The following is a 25,684-nucleotide window of genomic DNA, read 5'->3' as shown; positions in this document are numbered from 1 at the left end:
AGTTAAGTCTTTTGAGATTGCTTCTGATGCTGTGCATTCCTTCACTAATGAAATTCAAGTGTCGAAAATAGTTACTAGCTGCCGTAAGCAACAGCAGGCTGAAGATTCTGATTCATCGTCATCTTTTTACATCCACAAGTGTCACCTTAGTCGCTCAGATCGCCGGCGTTCGACGACGTCAGAGCGGAAGCCGACGCTGTACTGTCCAGAGTTCAGCGGCATGTACAGGGTGTACATAAAGTCCGGGAACACTTTCAATTATTTTTTGCACAAGAACTAAATATTGCATAGATGTCATACATACTGCATTTTGAAGAAAACCTCTTTTTTACGAACATTTGATATTGGAACCATGAGTGGCCCGGCAGACGTCAATACGGTAATCGAATTCTTGTCATACCCGTCCCAATCCCAGCATGGCATCGTCGACTGTGGCAGTCGCTTTCCACATTCTCTCCCGGAGCTTTGCTACATCACGTGGTAGAGATCTTTAATGTGTCCGCACAGAAAAAAGGCCACACTGAGTGAGATCTGGTGATTGAGGAGGCTATTTCACGAAACAGCTGTCCCCTTCTGCAGCACTCCATTTTGAATGGTTTCGGGGACAGCTTCTGCCGCAGAACTTTCCACACTATCACTGCAGCCACTTCCAGTTCACGGGATGCACGACACACAGATTTCTTTGGACTCCTTACGAATGTCTCTCGTACGCGCTCCACATCCACTTCACTCACACTGGGATGTCCGCCTCTTTGCCAGGCACAAGCAACCTGTCGTAACGAATTTGTTGTGGCAGTGGTAAATGGCCTTCTTGATTGGTAGCTTCTTACCTTACTTGGTTCTAAACATCCGTTGAACAGCTGTAGCACACTTGTTTTTGTCGAACAACATACAGAAAGCTCGCTCTGCACCTGCAGTCGCCATGTTTGCGACTAGCGCTAACTATCGGCAAATTACCAAACTACACTGTGGCGGTACACATGACAAACAACTTTCTGGGTTTATCTTCGAAATGACATTTTTGTATTTATGCGACACCTTTTACAAACAATATAATTACGTTGCCAGAAGATTTTTGGATGAAATGCATAGAGTTGCAGTCTGACATCCAACTGAAATAAAAATTAGATCATGTATCTTTGTTGGATTTTTACAAAATTTATCTGCCCAGAGGCAAATATTCCTTGCTGCACAATCATGCGTTGTATATGTCATCTTTGTTTGGAAGCAGGTAAGTTTGTGAACAGTTATTTTCAAGTGTAAAGTTCACAAAGAGTAAACATAGAATGAAAACCTCAAATGAACGCCTTGAGAACATCCTGTGAATTGCAACCACTTCGATCGTACCTGATGCTTGTACATTAGTTTCACAAATTGAAAGTCAAGCATTATATTAATTCTTTGACTTGTAATTATTTGTATATCCGACATCCGACCAGTTTTTTTTTTCCTTAGCGGTTGTTGATAGTGTTAAGTATATAATGTGCGGCTCAAAAAACTGGAAAAATATACGTCTTTTCCCCAATGTGGCTCATTTAAGCAAAAAGGTTGGCCACCCCTGGCTTAGATGATGATCCACGTATTGGTTGCCCAAGATGTGTCACTGCCACAGAAACTGTAAAGTGTATACAATAGTCATGGAGGATCGCCGACTGAAAGTACAAGAAACTGCTGAAGTTGTGCAGGTGTCATCCGAACAGGCATGTCACATTTTAAGAGTTGAACTGAAAATGAAAAAAATATCTGCTTGATGGGTTCAAAAATGGCTCTGAGCACTATGCGACTTAGCTTCTGAGGTCATCAGTCCCCTAGAACTTAGAACTACTTAAACCTAACTAACCTAAGGACATCACACACATCCATGCCCGAGGCAGGATTCGAACCTGCGACCGTAGTGGTCGCGCAGTTCCAGACTGTAGCGCCTAGAACCGTTCGGCCACCCCGGCCGGCGCTTGGTGGGTGCTGCGACTGTCAACTCTGATCAGAATGCAAGTGATTTTTTGTGCCGGTTTGTGACCAAAGATGAAACTTTGGTCCACTACTATAAACCAAAGACAAAAACAGTGAAAGCAATGTAAACACGTTGATTCAGCAGCAGCAAACACAGCGAAGGCAATACGGTAGGCCGGAAATGTCACTGCGTCAAATTTCTGGGATGCGATTGGAATTCTGCAGATAAATTGTCTATCACCTTCCCATACAATTCTTGGACGGTCCTAAGCTAACGTTCTGGGCCAACTAGAGCAAAGGATAGGCGAAAAAAAGCCGGTTTCATCAACACAATGCACGCCCGCACAGAAGTGTCATTGCCACGGCAAAAATACCTGAAATAAGATACGAACTATTGCTACACTCGGCTTATTTGGCTGCTTTGGCTCCATCGGACATCCATTTCCTCCCGAAGCTCAAAATTTTCCCTGATGGACGGAGATTCTCCTCAAACGAAGCACTGACAGCCAAAGATGTAACCCTGGAGGAATCTAGTTTTCAGGATGGGATCAGGACATTCGAATATTGCTGGACCTAGTACATTAGTATACAGGGAGACAACACTCAAAAATAAAGTTTCACTGAGGTACGTCTTTTTTTCTATTGCGTTCCGAGAGCTTTCCAAACTAACCCCTCGATGCGAGAACTCGGCGCACATGCGCAAATCTTCCACCGCAGCCGCCATAGTTAAAAACAGTGCTTGTTTATAAAAAACAACGCCTCGTATCTAACTGCTAGTTGCTGTTGCATGTACTGTATTGTGGTGACGGGCGGCTATGTTTTGCAGGGTGCGGTGCTGCTGTGCCTGGTGACGCACGCCGTGCTGCAAGATGGCGACCAACAGGGAGGCGGGGACGTTAGCTCGTCGGTCTGCGGTGGCTGTTCGTGCGGGGGCGGCCTGCTGGACTGCTCAGGGCTGCCGCTGGAGGGCGGCGGGGGCGGTTCCTGGTTCTGGCCGCGCTGCGAGTGCGCCGCCGCCTCCAACCTCACGGCCGTCTTCCGCGCCTGCGGCATCAAGGTCAGTGCCCACCAGCTCCATAAAAATAACTCTGCTCTGCATAAACTTACATATGTTGCAAGAATGCAATCTCTGAGAAATACAAGTGAAGCACCCCGAAGCCGTAGTCTGCTGTCAATGTAACTAAGTACACTTACACTCTATCGGCGAGTATGTAATTGATTAACGGCCACCATAGTGCATTAATGTTGTTACCAGGCCTGGTAGGCTATACACTTTCCCAGACTTGCGACAAACTTCAAGGGCTTATAGAGGGTGTCTTCAGGAACAAATCGAGGTCACGAACCCGTGTCCGGAAACGTCATCCAACGATGCCACAGGGCATCAAACTTAGAGGCACCAGCGCCTGACACTAGGCCACCCTTTCGGCAGCAAACGTGACTTTGTGCGTTGACGCCTCGCAGTGTTGTTTCTTATTCAGTGACCGTGACTGATTGCCACGATCTTCAGTGGAAAAGCTGGAGGTAACTGTTGCGTACAAAGGTTTGTTTCTATGAATACAGTGCTCTATTGCCTCAGTGGATGACTGTTTTGGACACTTTTCCATCCACAGTTCGTTTTTCTTCTAGAGCCGTCTAAAATCTCCAATGCTTTTCGGTATACAGGAACAAAATAAACTCCAAACGGGAACTCGTGTTCAAAATCGTTGTCAAAAAGGCAACGGAGCATCGCATTCACAGAAGACGCTGTATACGCAGCAGCTACGTCCATCTTCTCCACTAATGATCGTTGCCATCAGTCGTGATCACTGAATAAGAAAGAACATAGCGAAACGTTCCGCCTACGGTCCGCCAGCGTACAAAGTCACGTTTGCTGCCGAAAGGGTGGCCTAACGGCAGGTGCTGGCACCCATAAGTTGATCCTCTGTAGCGTCGTTGGATGAAGTTTTCGGACACGGGTTCCTACGCCTCTAAATTTGTCACAACAGTTCTCGGACACCCAGTGTAAGAGGCGTAAACAGCGTCTGATGTTGAGTGATTACTGTGAAAGATGCCGAGTAATAGTGTGGGACAGCGTTAGAATGAGTTCTGATCGTGGATCTCCATTCGCCAGCTGGTCGAATCGTTCAAATCCAGGTCTGTGGGGCATTTAGATCTGATAGTAGCATGGTGTCGGACTGTGTCCGATACACTCATCATTAAGGATCCCGTCGACCAAGTGTGCCCACCACACGAGAGGATCGTCGTCCCGTGCACCAAGCACACCTTCACATCTGCAATTGTCAGCCATGAACTAATAATGGACTCCGTACGTCATTGCTTGGAGGTCAGCAGCAGGAGGAATAGGTAACGACACACACACACTTTCTCTTTCTCTCTCATTAAGATGGAGGGAAAGGGGAAAGGAGGAACTTGACAGAGAAAGGAAAGAGGAGGAGATGGAAAGAGAAGGGGGAGGGGGGGGGAAGAAGAGAATGGACGGAGAGAGGGGAAATGAAAACTGATATATATATATATATTCCATTTTCCTCCACCCCCTCTCTCTGCCCATCTCCTTTCTTTTCTCTGTCCATCTCCTCCTCTCCCACCCATCTATCCATTTCCCCCTCTCCCTCTCTCTGTCCATGTCCATGTCCACGTCGATTTCCACTCCATTTGTTTCCATCTTCCTCTCCCCTCCTTCCACACTACCATCCCCCACTCCCACCCCTCAATGGGAGGCTGGTGGTTCTTAACGCCACAGTATCTCTTTCCAGATTGTAACTAACACGTACAGTAAATTTGGTTGAAATTGTTCTAGGGGCTTGGGATGAGATCTTTACCCGTGGCTTTGCCCACATACGCACATTTGCAGTGTATTTCACATATATTTAACATGCTGCACATGTCTATGTAAACACCTCTACAGAATTTCACGCTGGAGTTCCATTTTCACGCAGCTCAGTGCTTATTGCGTCGTATTTCCTGGACTATATGTCCTAAAATGATATAATTTTGCAGGTAATCCAGTGGCGAAATGTGTTGTAAATAGCGTTAGTAGTGAAGAAGTAACAAATTTAAACGTCATGCATGATGCGGTAGTTTTTCATCCAACTCACTGTTTGTGATGTAATACCTCCTGAACTAAGTGTCTTACAATGATATAATCTTGCTGGTACATTCAGTGATATATACGAGGGTTGGAACTTTAATATGGCAACTATTTATTTACAGCTCGTACAAAATAGATACGTGTTTCGAAGTTTTACTGACCTTCAGAGTGGTCACCAGCATTGTGTATAAGCTGTTGCCAGCGATGTGGAAGTCGTGAAATACACTTAGCAGTGCCAGTTGTGTTGACAGTTCGAGCGGCGCGGTCTATTGCCCGACGAATATGTAGCAGTTCTGAAGCGAATTCCGGAAGTGTTTCCTTCAGTTTAGAAATTGAGTTGAACTTACGAGGGCTTAAGTCAGGGGAGCACTTAGCAGCCCCATCAGTCAAACAAATCAGTAACTGGAATGAGATTTTCACTCTGCAGCGGAGTGTGCGCTGATATGAAACTTCCTGGCAGATTAAAACTGTGTGCCCGACCGAGACTCGAACTCGGGACCTTTGCCTTTCGCGGGCAAGTACTCTACCAACTGAGCTACCCAAGGACGACTCACGCTCGGTACTCAGAGCTTTACTTCTGCCAGTACCTCGTCTCCTACCTTCCAAACTTTACAGAAGCTCTCCTGCGAACCTTGCAGAACTAGCACTCCTGAAAGAAAGGATATTGCGGAGACATGGCTTAGCCACAGCCTGGGGGATGTTTCCAGAATGAGATTTTCACTCTGCAGCGGAGTGTGCGCTGATATGAAACTTCCTGGCAGATTAAAACTGAAAGGGAAATCAGTAACTGCTTGCACTGTACGTGCTTGAGGATTGTCCTGCAAAACGATGGTCAGGTCCTGCAGAAAGTATCATCACTTCTGTCTCTATGCTGTATATTTTTGGAACATAACCTACGACCAGCTTACAGACAGAAGTGAAGACACTTTCTTCAGGACCTGACCATGATTTTGCAGGACAATCCTCAAGCACGTACAGTGCTAGCTGTTACTGATTTGTTTGACTGAGGGGGCTGCTAAGTGCTATCCCACCTACTGCACTCCCCTGACTTAAGCCCTCGTGAGTTTAACTCGTTTTCTAAACTGAAGGAAACACTTCACGGCATTCGATTCAGAACTGCTACAAATTCGTCGGGCAATAGACCGCGCCGCTCGAACTGGCACTGCTAAGAGTATCCTATGACTTGCACATCGCTGCCAAAGGGTTATACACAATGCTGGTGACTACTTTGAAGGTCAGTAAACTTTGAAACGCGTATCTATTTTGTACACGCTGTAAATAAATAGTTGCCACTATTAAAGTTCCAACTCCCGTATGAGTACTGTCTCCAAAATGTGTCGCGAATACAGTTAGTAGTAAAGAAAACGTCATAACTTATGCGGCAGTCTTACTGTCTAAACAGCGAAAATGTTGTAAGCGATACAGTAATTTTCTTTCATCATTTTTTGGGGGTGGTCAGCGAGGAAGAGTTTCGTAAAGGTTTGAACTTACGTGTGAAGTGCGTTGCAAATCACTAAGTGCTCTCATTCTCAAATACTGGATGAATCAAGTGTGAATATTCATGGGTCATGGGCTACCTGCCTTTTCACCCTCGCCCCCATCCCTGTGATAGACAGGTGGTTCTTACAATCACAGCGATTCTTTCCAGACAGTAAGTGGTATGTGTACGAGTTTGGTTGAAATCGGTACAACGGTTTAGAAAGGGATGTGGAACATACATGCATACATACATAAATAAATGCAATGTACATCCATTTTTATAATGTTCTGATATCAATAAGGTGTCGACGTCCAAAGGTCCTCCCTTTCATTGCGGATGCAGACCATGACCGGTCTTACGGGAATCGGGAACTGCAAGTAAGGGCTTTATGGGTAGGTGACGCTATGTCAGTACCGTGTGATAGGCTGAAAATCTGGGTCAGATGGGAAGCGTGCTCGTATGGCCAAGGTGGTTAAGGCTACCGCTCGTTACAAGGGGGAAATCCGGGTTCGAGTATTGGTCCAGCACAAATTTTTACCTGTTACCAGATTCATTTCAATGTTGAAATGTGGCTAACGTCACTGGAACCTTTGGACTAAGTAACTACTGCCCCATGCGTGGGCTGCCGTTAAGACAACACAAACTACACTCCTGGAAATTGAAATAAGAACACCGTGAATTCATTGTCCCAGGAAAGAGAAACTTTATTGACACATTCCTGGGGTCAGATACATCACATGATCACACTGACAGAACCACAGGCACATAGACACAGGCAACAGAGCATGCACAATGTCGGCACTAGTACAGTGTATATCCACCTTTCGCAGCAATGCAGGCTGCTGTTCTCCCATGGAGACGATCGTAGAGATGCTGGATGTAGTCCTGTGGAACGGCTTGGCATGCCATTTCCACCTGGCGCCTCAGTTGGACCAGCGTTCGTGCTGGACGTGCAGACCGCGTGAGACGACGCTTCATCCAGTCCCAAACATGCTCAATGGGGGACAGATCCGGAGATCTTGCTGGCTAGGGTAGTTGACTTACACCTTCTAGAGCACGTTGGGTGGCACGGGATACTTGCGGACGTGCATTGTCCTGTTGGAACAGCAAGTTCCCTTGCCGGTCTAGGAATGGTAGAACGATGGGTTCGATGACGGTTTGGATGTACCGTGCACTATTCAGTGTCCCCTCGACGATCACCAGTGGTGTACAGCCAGTGTAGGAGATCGCTCCCCACACCATGATGCCGGGTGTTGGCCCTGTGTGCCTCGGTCGTATGCAGTCCTGATTGTGGCGCTCACCTGCACGGCGCCAAACACGCATACGACCATCATTGGCACCAAGGTAGAAGCGACTCTGATCGCTGAAGACGACACGTCTCCATTCGTCCCTCCATTCACGCCTGTCGCGACACCACTGGAGGCGGGCTGCACGATGTTGGGGCGTGAGCGGAAGACGGCCTAACGGTGTGCGGGACCGTAGCCCAGCTTCATGGAGACGGTTGCGAATGGTCCTCGCCGATACCCCAGGAGCAACAGTGTCCCTAATTTGCTGGGAAGTGGCGGTGTGGTCCCCTACGGCACTGCGTAGGATCCTACGGTCTTGGCGTGCATCTGTGCGTCGCTGCGATCCGGTCCCAGGTCGACGGGCACGTGCACCTTCCGCAGACCACTGGCGACAACATCGATGTACTGTGGAGACCTCACGCCCCACGTGTTGAGCAATTCGGCGGTACGTCCACCCGGCCTCCCGCATGCCCACTATACACCCTCGCTCAAAGTCCGTCAATTGCACATACGGTTCACGTCCACGCTGTCGCGGCATGCTACCAGTGTTAAAGACTGCGATGGAGCTCCGTATGCCACGGCAAACTGGCTGACACTGACGGCGGCGGTGCACAAATGCTGCGCAGCTAGCGCCATTCGACGGCCAACACCGCGGTTCCTGGTGTGTCCGCTGTGCCGTGCGTGTGATCATTGCTTGTACAGCCCTCTCGCAGTGTCCGGAGCAAGTATGGTGGGTCTGACACACCGGTGTCAATGTGTTCTTTTTTCCATTTCCAGGAGTGTACTTAGTTTTGACTGGTGCCGTAACAGAGTAGCGTGGATGGCCGATGAATGGCGTCGCATTGTGTTCAGCGATGAGTCGCGTTCTGCGCTAGCTCAGATGTCCGTCGTCGGAAGAGCAGATTGGTAAAGATACGAAATAAGGTTCTGCGTCGAACTGGCAAGGAAAGGAATATGTGGAAGACGACTAGAAAAAGACAGGGCGGTATGTTATTCGCTAAGACATCGTGGAATAACTTCCTCGGCTCTAGAGAGCCGTAGAGGGAGAAAAAAAATGGTTCAAATGGCTCTGAGCACTACGGGACTCAACTGCTGATGTCATTAGTCCCCTAGAACTTAGAACTAGTTAAACCTAACTAACCTAAGGACACCACAAACATCCATGCCCGAGGCAGGATTCGAACCTGCGACCGTAGCGGTCTTGCGGTTCCAGACTGCAGCGCCTTTAACCGCACGGCCACTTCGGCCGGCCGTAGAGGGAGAGAATTCCAGAGGAAGATAGACTGGAATACACAGGATGGTCAGAAACAGTCTGAAAGGCTCTTGTGCTGAGAACAATTCTCATAAAAAAATTCGATACTTTGCGCCGTTTGTGAGCTAATAAGCATTGAAGTTGGCGAATTAGGCCATTGCGCGCGCAAATTCAAGCGGCCCGCCAGATACAATTAGTGTCTGTCTTTCTCATGGAGTAGATTATAGCGCACGAGACTGCGCAACCTTTGGCTCGGGTTAGATCCCATGCCGAACTTCTGTATCGTTATTTTGTGCGGTTATACGAAATCAAACGAAGAACACGTGTGGCGATACCATTTCTGACAGGCCACTTGAATTTGAACGCGCAATGGCCTGATTGGCTAACTCCAGTGCTAATCAACTCACAAGCGGCCCAAAGTATCCAATTTTTTCTTAACAATTATCTCTCAGCCCAGCTTACCCTGCAACACCCTTATAAGCATTTCAGACTGCTTCTGTTCCCCCTCTAAACTACAAATAATTTACGATGTTGGGTATTAAGTGTGTAACGTCCCCTTAGAAAACTTGTACATGACTGTGCTTAAACTGACACACAATATTTTTAGCACAACGGAATCTGACTTTCAATAATCCCTACAAAAGAATGGCCCTGACTAACATTAACCTATACCTTTCACAAATCACTTACCTCACAAAAATCTTCGTCACTCAAGCTACTGCAATACAGCGAGCGCCATTACTGCCAGGTAAATAAAAGATTCAAACTACTGAAGGCATTAACTACTGATAAGCATAGTTAGCAAAAAAAAAGATTTTGATAGAGAACAAACAATGTATTTACCTTAATAGTGTTCAAAAGTCATAATATATATAATCAGTTCATGACATCCAGTCTTACAAATTTACTGTCTCTGTCCAAAACTCCGCCATCTCACTCCCCACATCCAACACTGCTGGCGGCTCACCTCCAACTGCGCAACGCTACGTGCTGTTAGCCAACTGCCCAACACTACTATAACCAACAACAATGCCAACCAGCCACAGACTGCACACAGCACAACTAGTGATTTTCATACAGAGCGCTACGTGACGTTACCAATATAAAAACCTAAACAGCCTACTTACAAGTGTAGAGAGGAAATCGCATCACGCGAATCAGGAGACCGATGAGTTGAAAAGAAAAAAGAAAAAACGAAAAACGAAAAAGGAAAAAAGGAAAAAGGAAAAAAGGAAAAAGGAAAAAAGGAAAAGGAGGGAAAAAGAAAAAAGGGAAAAAGAAAAAAGGGAAAAAGAAAAAAAGGGAAAAAGAAAAAAGAAAAGAAAGGAAAGCTGACTGGGGGACTGCATCTAAATTTCATTTGCAATATGCAGTCAGAGTTGCTAGTAAGTGTTCCTCTGCACACGTCGATTCTGGTTAGTCTCAGGTACAAAGGGCCAATAGTAAACCTCTGGCATGTGTGTGTACGACGCTTAGGTGTAACTTATCATCTGTACAAATTGTAGTATGGCCCTATCGCTCAACGGATCTCAAGCGAATTGACTTTATTAACAAAACAAACTGGTACCCAAAAGACTCCGTGATCACATTACCTATATGAATTAATTCACCTAGACCAATTACAGTTTTTTTAATTATATTACTTTGCACCGCACTTCGACTCTGTCTTCGGATACAAACTTAGGCCTTTCGAAATAAAGTTCAGAGTCGGTATATGATAAATCATACGGCGAAACAAGGAGTCAACTGTTTCCAGCAACAACATACGAAGTATGGGTAACTTGTAGACACTGTTTTGCAGCCAGCATATGTTTATAGAAATTCACTGTGATGTGATCAAGACTATAGCAAGCTTCTTTAGAAAATAGTGTAAATATTCTGCGAGACAGGGTGAGACCGTACACGTGACTAGAGTTGTGCGCTGGAAATACTAGCTGGACTAAAGATGCCCGGTAGCACTACGTTGAAACGGACGCAATACTCTTTTACCCATAGTTTGAAACGGTGAACGTGAAAGAGGTGCTTAGACAAGAGTTTTGGGCAACCATTTCTACAGACTCAAATTCCTCTTTTCATCCACGGAACAGTTTTCAGAAAGTTTACCAGAAACCATGCACATTTTCATCAAATTTTTGCCTTAGTTGCTGACGTCATCGATTTGTTTCTTCCCTCCCAGATTAACTGCAGCTACTTTAAGAGATGTCCGACCAATATGTCCTTGCTTTAAGCGACTATTTCGTTCATTTTATCTCTAAGTTTATCTCCTAGCTTGGTATTCCATCAATCTGAGTACGAATGCTGTTGACCTGTACATCTCAATCATGTTACACCCCACACGCTCGCTGTGTTCTGAGAGCAATGAGAGGTACGTAGCTTTTGTCGTGGGTCAGGTCTTGCTCAGAAGTGGCGTCCCTTGTGTCTCGCACTGATGAAACTACTCCAGATAAGATAGATTAGCTCGTATCTGGTACAAGCTCCGCTTACCTTCCACGGAACCACTTGTCGTGGAGACGAAATATTTTTCGTGTTTTTCCATGAACTAAATCCCTACGTAAGTGGAAAATTTCGTATTTATTACGTTGTCGTGTCACGCATGAGATTCGGTATAGTGTCTGGTCTAAATCAGTTTAAGCGCTGCGCTTCCTAAAGGACCTGTATACAGAGAGCGATAATACCGATTTTTCAGGAAAGGACTGAGCTGTGTGAGCAAAATGACCCAGAAGAAGAAAGTTGTGACCAAGAGCGTATCCTGGTTGTATATTTGTTTTGCTTTTAGGGCGCAAAAGCAACTAAGGTGATACACGCCCATGTCAGAGCTGTAGAACACGACGACAAAGAGAGAAGTTAAAAACGACGACACGATAATGCCAATCGACGGAAGAGAAGAGAGCTAAATACGGGAACGTGGAGAAAGGTCTATAAAATACGCCAAAGGGAAACGGAGGTCCTGAACTAAAAATTAAATATATAAGAAACTATAAGCCTCTACTGCGGTAATGAAACCAACCTTTACCTAGGTTTCAGCCCAAATAATTGAGCCTTCTTCAGAGTATATACCTGATTCTATAATTTGTCTAAGAGGGCGTGGTCTAGAAATAAAACCAAAACAGCCTGAATAGGCGTAGTCACATTTTAAAAATCCGGTACATAGGTACTAAGTCAACACCAAGACTTAACTTATACTCTGGCGTGCGCGTCGTCTTCATGGACGCCGTGCGGGGGGCCTCGGGAGCTCACGTACCGAGTTTTTAATATGTGACTACGCCTATTGAGGCTATTTTAGTTATATTTCTAGACCATGACCTCTTAGAAAAATTATATGAATCAGGTATATCTTCTGAAGAAGGCTCAATTATTTGGGCTGAAACCTAGGTAAAGGTTGGTTTCATTACCGCAATCGAGGCTGATAGTTTCTTATATATTTGATTAACACGATTGCTGACTGTGCTGCAATGTTGAAAGTATAAGAATTAAATGGTCTTCGCCATATTGCTACGACGCACAAAAAGAAAAACGCGGTCGACAGCCCACTCGTCGTTCGCTGAAAGGCCGATAACTCTGACGGCTATCACAAACGAGAATATCAGTGGTTAAAAAAAGGAGCATTCCGTCAGGAAATGGCGAACCGTGAAAGGTCGAGCGCAATGAGTACAAGGTGGTGAAGGAGCACCACTTAAGAAGTGACGATGGCTAAAAAGACAGTGTCCGATACGCAACCTAGCTCTCCTCACGGCGAGAGGGCAGAGACGAGGTCGTCCAAACCGCTGCGAGAGGCTTAATAACCCTGAGCTTGTTCCCATGAAGGGAGGACCAGAGGTGATGGCAAAATCACACCACTTGCTGATAGAGGGCAACACAGAGACCCTCGGAGGGGATATAGGAACTAGCGGGCTGAGGTACGAGGACTGCAGCCTTGCCAGCAGTGTCAGCGGCCTCCGATTCTGTCAGACCGACGTGACCACGAACCCACATAAACATTACAGTGGCTCCAACAAGAATGAGCATGCGACAGCTTTCCTGGCCCTGTTGCACTAAGGGACGGATGGTATACAGCGCACAGAGGTTTTGAAGGGCACTGAGACATTCGGAGCAGATGACGCAACTGAAAAGGCTATACATATATAATAGGGAGCTGGGAGGGGGGAGGGGGGTGGAGGGGTGAGGGAGGACGGTGTTGACGAGGATTAAGATGAGTGCCCGTTATAAGCAGGCTATCCGGATTCGAATCCCTGTCTGACAAATTTCTAGGATCAGAGCTAGGCAGGATGGAGGGTGAGGGGTCTCGTACAGATTTCGTGAATTACAAAATTAAACTAAAAATCAGCAATCCTGATGCCACTTTGTTCTAGATACCTTCTACCTACAGTGTCTTAAAGGGTATAGTTTGTATCCGGTGTATTCACATTCTTTTGCAGTCAAGCAAGCAAGCACTGCTGAAAGCTCTTAGAACCCTGAGCCATGTGGTATTTTCAGTTGCAAGGAGAACAGCGGCGGATGCGGAAATCAAAGCATTGGTGCAATAACCATGTAATTCACATTTACATACTTTGAAGCAAAACACAGGAAACTGCAATGGAATTCTAAAACTTATAGGTCATCTCTTTTCCCTATATTTATTTAGGCCATCAACACATCGTACCAGCTTATCACATAACCAAACGATACTTGTTGTGGTCTTCAGTCCAGAGACAGGTTTGATGCAGCTCTCCATACTACTCTATCCTGTGCAAGGTTCTTCATCCCCAGTACCTACTGCAAACTACATCCTTCTGAATCTGTTTAGTGTATTCATATCTTGGTCTCTCTACGATTTTTACCCTCCACGCTGCCCTCCAATACTAAATTGGTGATCCCTTGATGCCTCAGAAAATGCCCTACCAACCGATCCCTTCTTCTAGTCAAGTTGTGCCGCAAATTTCTCTTCTCTCCAATTCTATTCAGTACCTCCTCATTAGTTATGTGATCTACCCGTCTAATCTTCAGCATTCTTCTGTAGCACCACATTTCGAAAGCTTCTATTCTCTTCTTGTCCAAACTATTTATATTGAGTATAAAAAAATGGACCTGATTCACTCTTGCACCAAAGAACTTTATTTTTTAAATAGGTCAAAATATAAACTAGTAACTTAATAAACAACAACTACTACCACTTTCCAGGTTACTGGATATTTAATATGATGACTCTTTTGAGTTGGGTTCCACCTCCGCTCACTAAAATATTCCAAATAAAACTTGAGCAGAATCAACACTGTAAACGCCCCAGATTAGTTTTTGGGAGCATCGTAACAGATGATATGGGCCACTTTTAGGAAATGTGAATTGCATCATCGTGATTTAGTAACTGCTCGATGCTTTATGATTGATTAAAAACAATATCTGACTACTACTTCAAATGACACCACGCTCTTGTCGTACGTTAAGTAAAAATCAAAAAATTGCAGATAAGTAACAAAATCACGCCAACGGCATATCCATGCTACATCGAAGTGTTGTTTTCCCCGCGAGAAAATCTGAAAAATAAAACTTGGGGTGAACATGCGATCTGGTATAGACAATAATGATGCAACGTGTTCGTAGATCAAAATCAGTTCCCTTTATTAGGAATGACTTAATAGCTACGCGCCACGACTTACATTCTGACGGTGGGAACAAGACAGACAAATGCGAACAGCCAGGCTGCTTCTGATGTTCTCTAAGAAGGCCGCGTCTTCTTTTATTGCACAAGCATCTCTGACATTTAAATCAACAGATTAAATCTCTACATCAATACAAAAATATCTTTTTAGACAAGCGTATTACAAGTCTGAGAATTATACACACGCACATAAAATGCGGATACCCTAATAAAAGTCGTATGTGCGGAAGGCTAATAAGAAGTTCATTGCGCTTCTCCTATTGATGAACTGTGTTTAGCATCCGTAATAATTTCGCCACAGCCACTTCATTATAAAATACCATGTCTGAGGCTGGCACAACTTCTTTGCAAGTTTCGTGGTATCTTCATACAGCTTTAACAAACTGGAGCACTTTGTAAAGCCTTATATCAGGAAACGTCAGTGTAATTGAGGGTTTTTGAATGACGAAATCATCACAGATAAGTTGTGGTAATGGCGCTCTACAGCAAACTACATGTTTGTGTGCCCTAGTGTACTCAAGGAACTTTTAAACAGTAAGCGTCTATCAGCACTCTTAATAGTAGACCGAAACAGCTTTTTCGGGTAGAACAAGGATTCTAAAAATGGATCTTGTGTAGCATTAAGCACAGTGAACTTATTAGGTGTATTTCACATGCCAAAGTCTGACTATTGTTTGAAGCAATGAGAAAGCAAGCCCTGGACCTGTCTGGTTCTTGCCTCAAACGCATGACGTCAACAGGCCCACTCCCTACGTTATTCTGAATTAATCCCATGGACAGGTCTCATTCTTGCGCCACACCATAGAGCAATTTTCAAACTACGCAGTTCTAGTGAAATCTCATTTTCGGTCAAAACTGGAGGTACCGGGTAATTGTGCCAATGCCTTGAAATACGTCTGATATTTCGCAACGTGTGGCTCTGGCAATACATACTGTGGCTTTTTAAAACTGATAAACCTTTGTTTGTAGTTGTGGGGCAGGATGCGAGTCTGATTTGCGAAGATGATACTTTTTTATTGTTTTGGTGGGGGTTGGGGGTGGGAGGCGCAGTTGCTTTTCCCCTACTCTTCCCTTGGCAGTCACCTGCAACTTACATTGATCTTACACTTGCTCAGGATTACATCGACCAACCTCCTGACAGTTGTCATTACGGCAAACTCTTGCTTGAGCAATGTTCGTTGAAGTGCTCACTCTGACGCACAGCCGGCCGGAGCGGTCGAGCGGTTCTAGGCGCTACATTCTGGAACCGCGCGACCGCTACGGTCGCAGGTTCGAATCCTGCCTCGGGCATGGATGTGAGTGATGTCTTTAGGTTAGTTAGTTTTAAATAGTTCTAAGTTCTAGGGTATTGATGACCTCAGAAGTTAAGTCCCATAGTGCTCAGAGCCATTTGAAATCTGACGCACAGGCGTTTCCCAATGCTGTCTGATATTCCAACACATTTAAATTCTGACTAATCTTTTAATTCTAATTGTGTGCACGCAATTACTAACAAATTTGCTTTTGACTATATCCAAAGACATGTCCCTACGCAGGTAAATTTATGAGTGAATGTTTGTGCCTGCAATGAATGCTGATTTTATTCTTCGCTATCTCTCGATAGTTTCGTGACTCAGACGGTCGGCATTTTGTAGCAGGAGGTATCAGCTACCTTGCTTTATTCTTTTTACGAATAATACGGTCTACATCTCGTTGTTTATGCAACATTATTACTTTTCTTCTATTTTATTAGCGATAACTATTGGTGAAAGCCTACTGTAGCAAAAACAACGCTTTGTATGTTTGTATGCACTGTGGCATATAAGACACCATGTTTCCTACGTGTGACCTGCTGTATTATTCTGATGCCTTTGCTGTAGTACAAGAACACACTATTTGTAATTACCGATCTATCTTTCTCCACCACCGGCGATTTGAAAAAAAAAAATAATTTACTTACCCTGTATGGATTTCTTGATGTCCTCTTATGGTGTATAATATGTATGAGTTTCTGCGTACGAGGGCGACAAGTAATCTGTTAGTAAAATTCACCATTAGATTATCTACAATACACAGAAACATACATCAGGCATCAGTAATTAGAAAACCAAGCGTATTTATAGCACAACAAGGACACTAAAATAAGGAAGCAGCTCAGGAATTGGAAACTCGCTTCTAAAGTGTCATGACGCTCGAGAAACGCAATTGACAACGGGATTTACGTCCAGAAAAATAAAGGAAAATCGTAACGGGAAACAACATATGTTATTTTATAACGAACAAGACCATTGTAATTACCGATTTCGATCGAGTTGCAACGACGTCCACGAACTGTCGCCGATGGCGGCAACCATACTGTATTTTTGTTCTAGATCTGAAGAGGGCGTAATTCGACCGAATCTTGTAGTTAGTTTCATGCTTTTGTAGAAGCAAATTCAGTTGTTTTTTACATGCTAGTATATACTTAAGATTTGTGTAAATGTATGCATACAACGGGATAGAAATCAACAGATTATAAAATATTTAGAAATATTTTACTGAAAAAATAGCCATGATATGTGTACACAATTTCTAGGAGTGAAAGATAAATAAAAAAGTCACCTCTGAAAAAGTTAATTAAAAAGTGGAACTCCGACCAGCAACTTTACATTTTAATCTTATTTTTTCCTTAGTTTTGTCTCATTGGCGTTCATATTTGAGTTAATGGTAACTGGTTTCCAAAATATTTGGACTTAACTAAGACGTAAACTAAAAGAAATAATGTGATTAAATTCTTACTATAATCATATTTCTACGCAAACTGGAGAGTACTAGTAAACTATACCGAAATCCATACTCCCACATCGCCCGGCTAGCTCAGTCGGTAGAGCATGAGACTCTTAATCTCAGGGTCGTGGGTTCGAGCCCCACGTTGGGCGTGAATTTTAACTTTATAGTACAACATTCTTATCCAGCAAGTACGCTCTAATCGAAGTTAAAAACCCGCTGAGAGCATCATTATGGTATTTTGAACATTTGCCTGACGAGGCATGCCATCAAAATCACAGCGGCTCAATGCTGTCGGCCGTGCACGGTATGATTTATAGGGACAACTATACGCCAGCTGCGAATTGCTACGCATTACCTTGAAAACAGACTGAAATTTGGACATTTTTCCAACGTACAAAGAAATACATTGGTATCCAAAATTAAAACAACAGTCAGCTACTTCCCCGTCCTGTGTCTAATTCACGATACAATCACACAAACTGTCAACACTTGTTCATACATACACTTGTTCGTACAATCGTGTTCTCCACGGAAGATGGCATTCCGGTGAACGGGCAACCACGCCAACGATGACGTCAGGGTTTAACCTTTTTAAATGTTCGGATAGTAAGTTGCCGTCTCTTTATCTAAGAATAGATGATGAATGCAGCTAGCAGCTATCTCTGTGTAATGTCTTGTCTGTATAGACGTGTATCTGTTGCCTTTAAGATCTCTTCACCTTCACACATAAATCTATACATCTATAAATCTATACATCTGTACATCTATAAATCTATAAATCTATCCTCCCCGTTCTTGGCTGATCCGTGATAAGACAGGCGAAAAATTAGACTAATGGAGGATTATTAGTATTATCTCTATTTTCATTCGCTCTCTCTTTTTCTCTCTTTCTTTCTCTCTCTCTCTCTCTCTCTCTGTAGATTTCATCCTGGGAGGCTCTTTCTCTCATTTATCTATGTACAGTTTTTAATATAATATTTCATTACGTGAAATCAGCCAAATAGGATCTTTGGTGGAGTCCTTCGTCTTGGTAATCAGCGGCTGGTTTGCTGTAAGAGATCTATACACTTATTATTACTGTTAAACACTGCAGTCAGTCGGGAGAATCAATCGTTTGGACAATTTGTTCCTTTTACGAAAGATTGCGAATTCCTGATGTGTACGGAGCCTTTTTGGACGATTTAACACAGACTCAGTGATTGCAGGCTCTCTTCGACACAGCTGAAACTTCCCCACTAATTACAGGGCCAACGTGATCATCAAATGATTCAGAAAAAACTCATTCGTTCATTCACTCCAGAAGAAAAAGTCACAAACCTTATTTATGGAGGAAATTCGGTATTAAATCCATCTTCATTACATGTCCAGATCTCCGGTGATTCAACGCCTTAATTATTTTCCTTTTACAGTCTCTTTCTCTTCAAACAAACCGCTAGCGACACAAATGTTAATTGGCTCGCTTTAGCGAGAAGAAAAGCAGAATATGTATCTCTCAGAAACACGTCAATCCCTCAACAGATACTCCAGAAGCTGTTCTAGTTACCACTCTAACAACCATGGAGAATGCATATATGCATCTCTGTTATTTCAAAGAATAAACGCACTAGAAAATACTTTGGCGTCGTCGAGCTGTCGCCGCATATATTACGAGAAAATCAGATCAGATAACTTTTCCAAAGTGAATGAATGTGAATGGTTTGATTGAAAATGATTAATTGGTGCGTGGTAGAGGGTATTTTCTGTGGGGACATTACAATGGCATTTATCAAATGAGGTAGTATTTGCCGGGCAGTCCCACATCCACAATCGCTGTGTACACAGCCACAGACGGTGCAGTATGACGCAGAGAAGACATCTGCCACACTCTGCGACGGAGGGCCATAGCAAGAATGGAAGCAGAACAGTCGCGAAGTTGTTGGTTCTAAGATGGGGCGACATTTGACAGAGACCGAAACTGAATCCTGAACGCAGGGCAGGGCCGAACATATGTGACATCAGAAAGAGAAGACAATTGTTTGGCTGTAAGGGCACGACAGTACCGCCGTAGTACAGCACGGCAACTACCATCCGACCTCAAATAACCACTGGACATATTGTATAGAGGTAAACAGTGTACAGAAGGCTTCAGCAGAATGGCCTTTATTGTTGTAAACCTGTTGTTGTGTGTAACTCTGACGTGTCTTCACAGAAGGGAACGTCTAGAGTGATATCATGCTACCTGGACGGTCGAACAGTGGAGCAATGTTCTTTTCAGAGATGAGTTCCCGTTTGGTCTGGAGAGAGAGTCTCGGCGCATTCGCTTCTGGAGGGAACGTGGGAAACAATTTCTGGACTCAAAAATTGTGGAAAGAGACCGATATGGAGGAGGATTCCTCGTGGTGTGAGCAGGGATTGTGTCGACCACTCTAAACACTTCTTCATTGAATTGTATGAGTGAATCGGCAAGGTTTACCTGCTGTCAGGTATCGTGATGAGATCTTGGGACCTCATGTGCGGTTGCTGCGAGGTGCTGTGACCAAGACTCCATATTGATGGACGATATGCTCGACTTCATAGAGCAGGGGTAGTTTATAAAGTTAGCGTAATGCAACGACTGACTGAAACAGAGGAAGGAATCCGCTAGAATACGAATGGATATCTTTGAGAGAAGAAGTGGTGAATGCAGCAGAGTATGAGAACGGGAAGAAGGTACAGTAGAAATCGTTAGATAAAACGTGAAATATTAAATCTGACAAGAGGGAAAAATATAAAAATGCAGCAAATAAAGTAGGCCATTGGAAATAGAAATGTCTATACATGACTGACAGAAAGTCCAAAATTGCAACGTGATTTTGCACTTGGAAAACATAAGGGAATGAAAATGAGAAAGAACAAAGAAAACTTTGCTCAAAGGAGAAGCAACTGTCAAGAACTCATTTGGAAAGCCAGAACTAAGCAAATAAGAGAAGGCTACATAGTGGAAGGAATATGTAGACAGGAGAGGGGGAGGGGTTGTACAAACTAACATAAGTACAATGTTAGATTCCTGTGAGATGTCTGAACACGCAAGGCAATTCTGATCCTACCACTTAACTAAGTAGACACACTGAAGAACAGCGAAACTGTGTTTATAGCATTTGCATGTTTAGAGAAAGGTTTTGACAATCTTAATTAAAACATTCTTTGAAGCTCTGGAGATGTCATCGATAAAACACAGGGACACAAGATTATCTACAACTTGTAAGGAAACCAAACTGCATTTCTAAGACTTCAATGACTTGAAAGGGAAGCAGTAATTGAGAAGGCAGAAGTAGAGAGGATATAAAATGAAGACTGTGAATAACAAGAAAAGCGTTCTGAAAAAGAAAATTTGTTCAAATGGAATATAAATTGTAATGATTGGGTGCTATTTTACGAAGGTATTTGTGTGGAGTACAGCCTTGTAAGTGAAACGTGGGCGATGAACAGTTCTGTCGAGAAGACAATGGACGCTTTCAAAACGTGGTGATCAATAAGAATGCTGAAGATTAGATATGAGGATCGTGTAACTAAAGAAGTATGGAATTAAATAGAGTAGGAAGAGGAAATTACGGCACAACTTTGACTACAAGAGGGGTAAGTTGACAGGTCATATTATGAGGCGTCAAAGAGTGAGGACAAAGGGGTTGGGTGATAGTATTCTGATAATAATCATTTGTTCAAACGCTATTCTACTATTTTATCTGTTAATGTAAGCAGTGAATTTAGTCTTCCATGCACTCCTCCACAAAACATTTAAACCAAAACTGAAATCAGCTGAACACCAAACCTTTCAACCACTGTCTGACAACTACTGCATTCACTTTCAACTTTCTATAACTATCACTGGCTAGCCCCACACATATACAGATATAAGGAGAACAGAAATAAACAAACAATTTCAGCATATAATTCCTTAGGTTGGCAACATGTACATAAACAAACCAAACAGGAAGGGGCATGAGGTGAACACACTGTAGTTACGACTTCAAATCAGTGTTTTCGGTAAAATGTCTACAGCTAGTGACAGAAGAAAAAAGAGCGAACATGAAAATGTGCTTATGTTCCATAATCTAAGTTTTAGTTCAACCTCCAGCATGTGACCAGGTGAGGGGAAACGTATATGTCCGCCAAAAACTCGATTCACTGTAAGTAATCAGTTATGCATTTAAAACAAAACTGAATCATTCTAGATTCCACCGAAAATGCCTTAAAGTAAAAGGCGAAATGCGTCTTGAACCAATAAAGTACACTCGATAAAGAAGAAAAACGTTTGTTACTTATCAAAGGAAGTAATCAATAGCTGTAGATACTTAGCAAATTACATCTTATGACATACCAGCAAATTAGTTTCTGTTTAACTTCTCATTCCACACGCTATTAAATGCTGTTTAAAATAAATCATCTATCCCTTCTGAAAAACTGTAGTTTCTTTCATATCTCGGTAGATAAACAGATTTTGGATATTTATCATGCGACGAAATACATGACTTTTTACAAGTTATCGTTTGCAAAAAAACGCTTTTAGATTTCTTGAACCGTTTACGAAATTTGCAGTTGATACAACCACATGGTTTACAACGAGCAGGACGAAGTATCGGTCGCGTCGCGAGCGACCCGCGCGCGGTCACCGCACAGCCCGTCTGCCGACATATCACTCAATATCTCGAGAACGGTGATAGCTATCGATCTGCTCTCAGCTTTAAAAACAATTTCGATATGTTGACTAAATTTCATACGCAATAATGTATAACCTAAAATGAACTGTACGCAAAGTCCACGCAATGCGTTTTTACCTCTGCACACTCATTAAAATTTCGTGTAAAGGTTTACGTAAATGCGATACAGCAAGTAACCACGACGAATATCGAAAAGAAATTCGGCCCTTTATCGAGAGAATATATCAGGCTGTAACATGCCCAAGAATCAAATTTTTCTACCGAATAGTTTCCTTGGAATCGGATGATAAGTATTTCATAGCTGCCGCCGCGTCCGCGCCAGCGGTTCGGCGAAAGTTCTTGTGGCCCGGGGTTGCGTACCTGACGTCACGCTCAGCGCGTTCTGTGATTGGCGGCGCGCACCTGGGGCGCGTCACGCGGCAGCGGAAGCGGTTCGACATGGTCAAACCGCGACGCAGAGCCCGCCGCGGCGTGCCGCTGACGCCGTTTCCATGGCAACCACGCCGATGACGCCCGGTTTTGACGCGCGGCAGCCCTAGTGGGAACCGGCCTTTAGTGACGTCACAGTAAGCGGCCCATAGCCGACGCAGCAGTCCACGGACACCTCCGTACAGAGACGCGCCTGATGCTAACGATCTTCTGTCCGTCATACAGAAAGGAGCGAACTATAATTCGAACCAAAGACCAAATTATAGATATTCTTGTAAACAGCATAAAGGTTCATAACGAAATACCGATTACATATACGGGCAGGAATAAGTTTAATCGATTGAGGAACTTTGCCACTATTTTATAATTGTCAGAACACTATTTAGCTTTAAAACTCGCATACAGGTGGTGACAAATGCCAACTGACAGCAGGACTTAAGATTTTCAAGCTATTACACTGAAAGTAAATTATCTTAAACACTGTCATACATAGCAAAACCCTCACAACTTTCGTTTACAATAAGGTAACAAGAGTTCGCTTTATCTCATAAAACACATGACTATTGTGAATTTACTCATATGTTCATGGTGACAGCTCTTTTCAAGAATTTTTACAAGTGTATCCCCAGTAATAAAGAATGGAAACAAAAGATAGATATCAAATATTCTCCTTTTAACATAGACATCACTGAACACAAGATTCTGTCTTGCACTGTGATACTAAGGGACTGCTCTTTCCTTTAAGAAAAGCCTGACAATTTGAAGTTCACTCTGCTATTGAAGATACACTTCTTGAAACAATATTAAAAATGTTATGAAAGGTAAGGAAATGAAAAACAACCAAGTGCATTACATGTAAGAATAAGAGCAAAAGGCTGAGGCTCTCTTTACTTACCATTTTCAATCTCTCTACAGCTTATTTCCTTTTCCACGTAGAAATCACCAACTGCAAGTCTCATTATTGCTGTCTGTTACTAACAAAGTGCTTTTCTATTTAAAAAACCTGACAATTTTATGTTCATTCTGGTACTGAAGATAAACACTTTTGAGAGGAGTTCTAGAACCTATTCCTGCCCGTATATGTAATCGGTATTTCGTTATGAACCTTTATGCTGTTTACAAGAATATATATAATTTGGTCTTTGGTTCGAATTATAGTTCGCTCCTTTCTGTATGACGGACAGAAGATCGTTGGCATCAGGCGCGTCTGTACGGAGGTGTCCGTGGACTGCTGCGTAGGCTATGGGCCGCTTAGTGTGACGTCACTAACACTGCTGGGCGGCCTTGTTATCCCGGGGGTGTCGGGCCTGCTCGCTCTCCTAGTTTGAATCCACAGAGTATGTCTGGGATTCACTGGGCAGACAAGTTGCATCACGTTAGCATCGACCAACCACTCTCCAAGACTTGCGCGTAGCTCTGCGGGAAAAAAAATGAGCATTATTACCTCTACATGCGATCATTCACAAAATTGTATTGCTACCAAAGGTAGTAACACCCCATACCGAGCACATTAACCAATCGTCGGAATGTGTGTGCTAATCAGTTGGAAAAAACGAAGAATATTTTTGCCTATCGTTATGCATGCTGCAGTTGTTTACGTTCTGTATTCTTGACATTGTTTCTACTTTACCATCACTCGCTATGCTGTTTTGTGAAAAAATAAACACAACCTTGCAAAATTTCTGTTTGTTGCTTTAATTCCGGACACCAGTGTAGTATTAATAGTATCTGACTTTGCTTCACCACAGCATAATTTTCAAATCCACTTGAAAATTTAATAACAATATAAAGTCGAAAACAGTCGTGGGATAAAATACTTTTAGCATTTGCACCGGCTATTCATTAATTTTGTACATGGATGTGGAGCAGTGGCGCTCTCCAAACGTGGAGAAACCAATAAGACGTGATAGTATCAGAAATCGCAAACTACGACAGTGGGTAGACTTTGAAGGCTCTGTTTCTCCAATTACTTTGACTGACGCAAAGAAGAAAACCATTTCATCGCTGGTGGCTCTATTCTTAGTGAGATAAGTCCACTGTTTCGTGTCTGTTAGTTTAGGCCTTGTGGGCATTTTCAGATGATGCATTTAACACTTGCATCTTTCATTTTTGTAACAACAAAACAATCTCTCGCAAGTATGTGACAAATACCCGACTGGAAATGGCTCTGAGCACTACGGGACTTAACTTCTGTGGTCATCAGTCCCCTAGAACTTAGAACTACTTAAACGTAACTAACCTAAGGACATCACAAACATCCATGCCCGAGGCAGGATTCGAACCTGCGACCGTAGCGGTCGTGCGGTTCCAGACTGTACCGCCTAGAACCGCTCGGCCATTCCGGCCGGCACCCAACTGGAATAAACGAACGAGTGTATTATAAAGGCGACCATAACCAGGACGAGTAATGTGCGCAAAAATGTTACAGGCATGAAATAAATGTCAGGAAGTCTAATTGCCCAGCACGTAACTGATTCAGGTAATATTTAAGTCTGTGTACTTGCAATTTCGTAACGTCGAATACACTCTTGTTAGAAGTGATAGAAATTGCAGTCCTTTCAACAGCATATTAACGCAGGTCGCTAATAAATGAAGCGTTACAAAAGATAGGAAACGCGCAGTTCATTGTTTTCATGGGAGGTCGTAGAATGGACTCTCACAACTATAGAACTATATCGGTATCGTCCGTTTGCTCTAAAATGATCGAACACGCTTTATGTTCGCGTTTTATGGCCTTTTCGGGGACTAAAAAATCTCTGTAGGAATCAACATGGAAGTCGCAAACAACGATCGCGTAAAACTCAGAACCCCAGCTGGATCTGTTTATTCACAAGACACAGAAGGAGTTGATACCAGATTTTACTTCCAGAAGGCGCTCGATACAGTTCCGACAGTTAGGTCCGTCTTCTGAGGGTAGAGTCAGTCTGTTGCGCTCATCCCGTTTACATGGGGCTCCCAAAACCGGATTTCGTAAACCGATTTCGTAATACCGCTTCTGGGCGGTCATGTAAACACTTCAAAATCTATTCTGGAAGTCCGCCTCTGGTTGCCGGTTTTACAATCGATTTTTGCCCCCATGTAAACGCAACCAGTTTTGGAACGCCCTTTGACTGTCAGGTTTTTTTTATATACAATTCATC

At 43.5% G+C, this 25,684-nt stretch overlaps 1 protein-coding gene and 1 non-coding gene across 2 annotated transcripts in view; both read left to right on the top strand.

Moving 5' to 3' along the window:
* The window catches only part of LOC126101418 (chondroadherin-like protein), a gene marked incomplete at its 3' end in the record, with an annotated part of 212,176 nt that overhangs the window by 72,564 nt on the left and 113,928 nt on the right, over positions 1 to 25,684 (top strand). Inside the window, exon 2 of the mRNA XM_049912079.1 lies at positions 2,777 to 3,007. Within this exon, the coding sequence (XP_049768036.1) occupies positions 2,777 to 3,007 (231 nt within the window). The remainder of the gene's footprint in view (positions 1 to 2,776; positions 3,008 to 25,684) is intronic.
* On the top strand, positions 17,516 to 17,588 carry Trnak-cuu (transfer RNA lysine (anticodon CUU)). The gene has a single exon. It is a non-coding gene; the product is annotated as a tRNA-Lys (tRNA).

Source organism: Schistocerca cancellata, chromosome 9 (assembly GCF_023864275.1).
Source record: "Schistocerca cancellata isolate TAMUIC-IGC-003103 chromosome 9, iqSchCanc2.1, whole genome shotgun sequence".
Taxonomy (NCBI): domain Eukaryota; kingdom Metazoa; phylum Arthropoda; class Insecta; order Orthoptera; family Acrididae; genus Schistocerca; species Schistocerca cancellata.
Note: the sequence above shows the minus strand (reverse complement) of the source record. Positions and strands in the feature narration are given on the sequence as shown.